Below are 8,355 nucleotides of genomic sequence, written 5' to 3'. Positions count from 1 at the left end.
GGATTCGTATCTGGTGATTCTAGTAGGAGTGACGGTGGTCGAAGAATTCTTAATAGTCAAAACCCTCACCGTGTTTCGATGACTCTGATTGAAGAAAATGCTAAGACATTTGAACATGAGACTGATGAGTATCTAGTGGATGAGCCAGATGACGAGGAAGACGAGGAGGATGAGGACAAGGACATGGAGGAGGAAGAAGATGAGGACATGGACGAGGATGAAGAATCACGTAATGATGTAGGTCCTGTTATTGCTTTACTTGTTTGGTCAATTGATTTTATCATATTCATGTATGGTATCTTGGGTAGGATTGATTATATTATATACTTGTTTGGTCAATTGATGTTATTATGTTCATGTATGGTATGTTGGTTAGGATTGATTATATTATATACTTTCATGGTCTGATTAATTGAGATGGTCTGATTATATTATATACAGCTGACGCATGTACTCCAGATGAGACAGGCAAAGGCTACAATCTCAGGATTGATCCGCGCGTCGTAGCGCTAGTCGATATACTCCGTCTGTGTTCAAAAAGGCCGCAAAGAAATGCAAAAACCTTGTGAAAGGTGTAAAGTGGGCAGCGAGAAAGTAGTTGTTGTGTAGTTAGTTTTCTTTATGTGTATCAGTTATCTTTTCCAAGTATCAGTTTCACTATTCTATGTATGAGTTAAGTTTCCTAAGTACCAACTAACTGTTGAATGTTTCAGTTGAATTTCCTAAATTTCATTAACTATTATATGTATCATTACTTTGCATGTGATGTAATACTTGGACAAGCCAATATGTTTCGAATATTGTAAAATGTATGGACATAAAGTACAATGTTTCAATTATCATAAAGTACATTGACATAAGTTATAATGTTTCAATTATCATAAAGCACATTGACATAAGTTACATCCTTTCAAATATCATATAAATCCACTGCGCATTATTGTCAGCACTTGAACCACCTCCCTGACAGCATCTACTACGACTGTGTCCCTCAGCCCCACATTGCTTACATCGCCTAGGACGACGTAGCATTCGTGTGTCCATCTCATTCAAGAAGCGCGTCATGCTGGGGCGACCTTTGGTAACGCGTCTCAGGTACGAATTCGGTACAAATCGAGGACCATTGTAAGAAGGCCATGTAGTAGGATTTCTGAGTGGCCTAAGCCTAGCTCGATAAACTCGTCTAACTTGGTCTATCTTATAAACGTCATGCACATACACTTGCCAATCTAGTCGTTGATTTGCACAACATGCAAATACATGCCGACAAGAAATCCAGTCCACCTGGAACTCACCACAGTCACATCGTTGACGACGGAGGTTGACGGTATACTCCAGTCCACTTGGCATCTCAGGCACTTGAAAGACCTCATTCTGCCTATCGAAGCAATTAACCTGGATGTTTCCTGCTGCAAGTTGATTTGCATGAATTTTAGAGGTCACAAGTTCAGAAAAACATGGCCAGCATTAATCTGAGCCTCCGCCTCGACTCTTTTCCGAGTGAACAACTCACTAAGTCTGTAGAATATTGCTTTCACAAGTGCAGTGATGGAGAGATTGCGTGCACCCTTCATGACTGAGTTGATGCATTCCACTAGATTAGTTGTCATGTGACCCCATCGGTAACCACCGTCGAATGCCAACGCATACTGTTCGTGGGGAATACGGTTTAACCAGTTAGTGTACGCCTCGCTCCGCTCTCGTAAACGCTGGTAACGCACTTCATACTCACAAACCGTCCTCGAATATCCTGCACAATATCAGATACCAAACATGAAAAAATAAGGATGACAAACGCTAGATTGGTCACAGCTATGTTAATAACGAACTTTGAATTACTTAATGTTACCTATATTGACGACAAGCTTTTGCAGGTACAGTGCCTTGAATTTCCTCAGAAAGTTCGACTCTATATGCCTGATGCAAAACATGTGGAAAGCTCTAGGAGGTGACCAAGCTCCGTTACTGCGTGCACAGCTGCATTTATGGATTCATGTCGGTCCGATATCAGTCTCACACTATCCCGAGTCACAACATGTTGACGCAGGTTAGTAAGAAAAAAGTGCCACGCATCAGAAGTCTCTCCCTCCACAATAGCAAATGCAATCAGGACTATATTGTTGTTAGCATCCTGGGAAACGGCCACTAACAGGCAACCCTTATACTTTCCGTACAAGTGAGTCCCATCCACCTGGACAATTGGCTTACAATGTCTGAATGCTCTAATGCAGGGGTAATAGCTCTAGAAGACTCGATGCAATACCCAGATATCACTTACCAAGTCATTGCCTTGATATGCAGGCATAGTCTCAAAATGGACGATAGCTGATGGCTCCTTATGACACATGACCTCAAACCATATGGGCAACGCTTCGTATGATGCTTCCCAACCTCCAAATATTTTCTCTACTGACTTTTGCTTAGCCAACCAAGCTTTCTGATAACTGACGGTGTAGTTGAACTTCGATTGCACTTCTGCAATAACTGATTTTACCTTTAACGAGGGGTCAGCCTCAACCAACGGCTTTATGGCTTCTGCAATTGTATTTGAATCCAGCTTCAAATGATCCTGAAAAATGGTTGCTCTGGTACAAGTGTGACTGCCGTTATACCTCCTTATAACCCAACAATACTTTCTGCTGATCATGCTAACTTTGATAAGCCAATTACACCCTGACCCGTACTGTGTACACTTGGCATAAAATGTCAACGGCTCCAACTCATACACACGGTAGTCTACACTTCTTCGGAGGGTATACTCTTTTCTCACCTTAATACCAGCTTCCCTAGAACTGAATTCCATCCCCACGACGAATTCACCATCTGCAACAATAGGAACTTCTGCCACGACGGCAGCCATACCATAAGTATTTAATACTGACCGAAATTAAAAATAAATCAGTACTCACAACATTAATAATTATATAAATAAACTTTACATTAGGTTATTATCTCAATCTCAATAAAATAAAAACATAAACACATTAATAAATATTGATTAATAAATACAAATTAACTAAATAACTAAAAATAAATACTAATCAGCTAAATAACTTCATAAATACTATAATAAATACTTATTAATAAACCCTAATTAACTAAATAACTAAATACATACTGGTTCCTAAATACTAATTAACTAAAAATATTATTATCTTAAACTTGACTAAATAAACACTTTTACAAATGCTAATTGAGTATATTTTCACAAGTCACTTAACTATTTGGTCTATCAATCAATATCAACTATTACAAAATTCTATTCCTTCTTATAAATATACGTAATTACGTACCTGCATTCATATAGTCCAAAAACTCCGGAGCATGCATGGCTTCCAAATCCAAAACTCGCATAAAAGATGGCTCCTCAAACGGCACTTCGTTAGCGAGTGCATTTGCCACGTCTGTCACATTCGGAGCCACAGTGCCGTCATCTTGATCTTCATCTCCGTTTGGACCAACAACTTCGTAATTACTTTCGAACTCTTCCTCACTATCACTATTGTAATCTTCCCATAAAATATTTCGGTCGGCCTCAGATTGTTCGAATTCAATGTACAACTCGATGAACGAGATTTGAGCACGACTTTCAATATACATTGAAAACATCTCTTGCATGCTCGCTTCATCCGTTATATATTTGGTCTGAAATTGAACGAATCCACCAAATAATGGTACGGGATATCTGTATAAAATACATGATATTTTTTTTGACATCTTCAAATCTATCTTCTCACAAATCACGCCTTTAAGCTCTTCAAATGAGATTGTGAAGAGAATAACATCTAACGGATCTTCACAAATAAATTTTACTCCTTCTGACGTCAGCAACAAAATCTGACCAAAATAATACACTTTCAAAAGAACTCTATCATCCATTTCTCTCACTCACTTAAACAGAAATAGAAACTTCACTATTAATTTTTTTCAAACTCAACAAGAGAGACACCGGACCATGAGAAAGAATAAGAGACGTCAAAGAAGATGAAGAAGATTGGATCTGATCGGCTAATTACGATTTACACACCTTCATATGTATATATATACACACACAACTCAGACCCAGCGACTTGTTTAACCTAATTAAAAAAAATATATAATAATAAAATCGGATCATCCAATTTCATTAAGGGAAAATAAAAAAAATTTAATTCATGCACAACATGTAGGGTCCGATAAGCTTCATGTAATAAATTTCAGATCTTCCCTCCACGCAAAACGGACCCTCCGATTTGTTTACAAAAATTTTTCAACAATGAAATTGGAGGGTCCAATTTCTTTACACCAAATCTGAGCAAAATCTGTCCCACAGATTGGTCTAGCACGTCTAACATCCATAACCACGCACAACATATTCACAACTTCCATAACAAAAAAATTCAGCCAAGACCTGTGGGTCATTTTGAATGACTTTAGAATTTTGAGAAAAAGACTTGTACTTTAACAACCAAGCATCCCTCCAAGCATCCTTCCGCATAGCTACTCACCCATTGTTTCATGAATGCGCTAAGTATATAGACATTAATTATCACATTATGGAATAAGATAAACCACTAAAAATGCACTTAAATTATTTTTATATTGACAAAAATATCCCAAATTTATCATCGACAAAATACTTTCAAATTGTTTACAAATGTGACAAAAATACACATTTGGGAACGAAGGCATTCTACGTTAATGACAAATAATGATGTGATAAACAGAATTTTTTATGTAAGTGAGACTGTGATATTGACAAATAAACCACGTAACATTTTTTTGTTAACAGAGCAAATCTCTAACCACAGTTAGATATTTTGACATATTTTAAAATTATTTGAGAATATTTTTATTTATTATAGAATTCAAAAGTTTTTTTAATTAATTTTAAGATATTTTTAGTGTATTTTTTGTAGTTTACATGTAGAATCATCAAGCCCCCCAATCACTTGTAAACATCAAGTAGCTTGCAGATGTACTTATTGAATCACGTCGTTAGACTGTTCTCTTCCTTTCATGATGACAAGCTCGAAATGATTGACCTACATCTTCTAACATTGAAGGGGGAAGTTGGTGGAAAATAGATTATTTGTTGTATATATGATTGAAAAAGTTAGTTTTATGCAATAGTTGGTGGAAGAAGCAAGTCATATATGCCATCTTCATAACCAATTCAGTTAAAATGTCACAACTAATATAGTTATCACATTAAAGATGCATGTTAGTTACTGAAACTCTTTATTCTAATTTAATTTGCTTGGACCTATTTGTACATAAACAAAATGTGTACCACAAAATCAAGCGAAATTCATCACTCTAAATCACAAATTATTTTCATCAGAAGCTTCAAATTCTGCTCAAGCAAGCTCTTCAACTCTCATTACAACTCTCTACATCTTGAAAAAGAATTTTTATATATTTCAGAATGAATAATTTAATTATGCTGCTATAACAATATTTTAAGATTTAATTACTTTATTGGTACTTATAGTTTTATCAAATTTTCAATTAGATTTTTATACTTTTTTTTTTCTTTTCAATTGGGTCTCTACACTACTTCTAATTTTATAATTACGTCATTTTCATGTTAAAAATGTTAAAATTAACATAATATTTTTACCAAAATACATGCGGTCAAAGATTTAATTAAGTTTCTAATTATAAATACCTTCAATTTATGAAAAAATATTCAATTAACTCTAATATTTTTTACACTAGGAAGGACTTAATTACAAAATTAAAGCAATGTAGGGATCTAATGAGTTAAACCCTAAAATGAACTAGTTTGGTGTACGACATTCAATTTCAGGGACTAAAATGAGTCACTTAATGCAAAGTGAGGGACTAATTTGGTGCATCTACAACGATGACATAATAGACGACACGTGGACGAATACTGTTGCGACATGTGGCAAAAACGGACACGTGACCAAATAACATTGTTACACGTGGCACAACCCTCCACATCAGCATGCCACGTGTCACTGGTCACCACATGATCATATCATTACACGTGGCCAAATCATGGAGTGACACGTGTCACTTACAGTCCACGTCATCAAGCCATGTCATCACGTCGTTAATGGGTCAGGGACTAATATGGTGCATTTTTGTCAATCTTAAGGACGTAATTAGTGCAATTGGAATTTCAAGGACGATTTTAGTGCACGACGCTAATCTCAGGGACCATTTTGGGATTTAACTCGGATCTAATTGAAAAAAAAAAGTATAAAGACCTAATTAAAAATTTGGTGAAACCATAGGGACCAACAGAGTAATTAAACAATATTTTAATCATTTAGTTGATTATTTTATTAAAAAATACGTTAAATAAAATATATAAATATTAATAATATATAATTACTAATTTAATGGTATTTTTAGAGTTCATGCAATCTTTTTAATTTAATAAACTATGATAGATAAATCTTATTGGCTGTACAACATTTATAAAACAAAAAAGAAAAAAGGATAGTTCAGAAGATTCTAGCTTTTAGAAGAAAGCAGGCAAGCAGCCAAACTTTTGGAAACATTACTATTCTTTTTCGAATAGACATCATGGGTAAGACAATTTACATGAGAACCATGTTGATTACCCTTTCAACACGGTTTTGATGAATAAAAAGCATAGGCGAATATGAATTGTCTGACCCTTTTTTATGTATTTATATTTATAAATTAATTATTAAGGCAGTACAAGTCTAAATTTGATCAAGTAATAGTTTACAACTTTTTATATTATATAATAATAGTTTGTTTAGTAATTACTTAATGTATCAATATCTTTATATTAACAACGCATGCATGCACATATAAATTACATTTTTAATTTAATATTTAGTATATCCAAATATATCCAAGGTGATAATAAATACTAGTTTTTCTATTTTAAATTATCCATTACTCTCCTAATATTTTTGTGGGATGAGGCTCTATTAATAAGTATATATGCACATTAGAATTTTTCAAATGAAGAATATTTTAAAAATAAGCTTGTATTGAGATACATATTAAAAATACAAAATCACATTTAATTCCGAACCACACGATGACAAGGAAGGAGCAGTCATAACTTATAAGAATACTCCATATTTAAGTGGAGAGATGAAATGAGATGCGAGAAGCTTAGGATTCATTCAGGAGAAAAGATTTGAATTCAACATTTGTAAACAGTGAAGTTGGTGTGACACTGAATTCATGCAGGTTTGACCATAGTACTACATATGGTTTAATATTAATTGGGAGGTGCACATTTTGGTTGCTGATGAATTTCCACTATCATAATAATAGAAAAATTTTCACATATTCTAACTACTTTATTGGAATAGTAATATACCAAAAACAATAAAAGTATTGTCGTTTTTGTTAACTTGAATAAATTAGACAAAAAAAAAAAAAAAAGACAACAAAGGCTAACAACGGTTTAAATATAGGAACAGTTCTTCTACTTAAGACTATTTTCAAATTTTCAAATTTTTTTTAAGAAAAAAAATTTTACTTGACAAAAGTTATAACCATATTGTTATCTTTATCATAATATCCATTATCTGTTTGTATCTTTCATAATCAAATGAAAGTTAACACGCTAATTTTAATGTATGATATTCTTTATTTTCAGTACCAACGAATCAATAAACCCCAAATGATCTTGATGATTAGTAACAAAATGAAACGCATCCACGCAATCTGTTTCATAAATAACATCTCATTGACCCACATTCTAAGATAAGAGATAACTTCTCTAAATAGCAAATAATTCTCCTTGAAGAATATTATTACTCTCAATCATTTTCAAACAACCCCTTTGTCAACACCCATTACAATCTCTTATAGTACAAGCAAAACCAACACTATCACTAGAACCAGGATAACTAGCATCACAATTAATCTTAAAAGTACATATAGATGGAAGATTCTAATAACCACTTATAATAGAGGAGAGGTGTACATTGTAATTCAAAAACACTCATAAGCTCTTTTTTCTAAAACTAAAGCCAGACAAATAACTTTTTTTGGAGGTCAAGTCTCATGAAAATTAAAGATGTCATTATTCCTTACTTGCCATATCCACTAAAATCTGAAAAGAACCTTAAAGAATGCTCTCTGCTATAATACAAGAACTAATTCTTCAAATTCAGAGGATGACAAGAAATATCCAACCTATGTCATACAAGTTGAGCTTATTCGGACAATCCCGAATACAATATAAAACTGATTTTTGGCAAAAAGGCATCTTGAACACCTATCCGATGATGACATTCTTAGCCTCTTTTGAAGTGAAAACTTGCAGTAACAAGAGCCTCTCTAAAAAGTATTATTGATTAGTGTGTTGTGTAATATTTTAGGTTGCATTTATTTATAAAGATATGATAT

General features: G+C 33.9%; 1 protein-coding gene across 1 annotated transcript; it reads right to left on the bottom strand.

The window, feature by feature from the left end:
- Window positions 1-900: 900 nt before the first annotated feature.
- On the bottom strand, window positions 901-3,717 carry LOC107640450 (uncharacterized). Its single transcript, XM_016343970.2, has 6 exons — window positions 3,294-3,717; window positions 2,279-2,841; window positions 2,067-2,191; window positions 1,850-1,977; window positions 1,514-1,750; window positions 901-1,409 (listed from the first exon to the last, which is right to left on the bottom strand). Exons 1-6 carry the CDS (start codon window positions 3,715-3,717, stop codon window positions 901-903), a joined length of 1,986 nt encoding a protein of 661 aa, XP_016199456.2.
- Window positions 3,718-8,355: the final 4,638 nt, after the last annotated feature.

This window comes from Arachis ipaensis, chromosome B5, assembly GCF_059453495.1.
Source record: "Arachis ipaensis isolate K30076 ecotype BB chromosome B5, ASM5945349v1, whole genome shotgun sequence".
NCBI classification, from domain to species: Eukaryota; Viridiplantae; Streptophyta; class Magnoliopsida; order Fabales; family Fabaceae; genus Arachis; species Arachis ipaensis.
Note: the sequence above shows the minus strand (reverse complement) of the source record. Positions and strands in the feature narration are given on the sequence as shown.

Bases quoted from the DNA above. Each gene is read 5' to 3' on its own strand.
- LOC107640450 (XM_016343970.2), bottom strand. From the start codon at position 3,717: ATGTCAAAAAAAATATCATGTATTTTATACAGATATCCCGTACCATTA. The intron at 2,842-3,293 runs GTACGTAATTAC...CCGTCGTGGCAG, and splicing joins TTTGGACTATATGAATGCAG to AAGTTCCTATTGTTGCAGAT. The intron at 1,978-2,066 runs GCACTTTTTTCT...CCATAAATGCAG, and splicing joins GGAGAGACTTCTGATGCGTG to CTGTGCACGCAGTAACGGAG.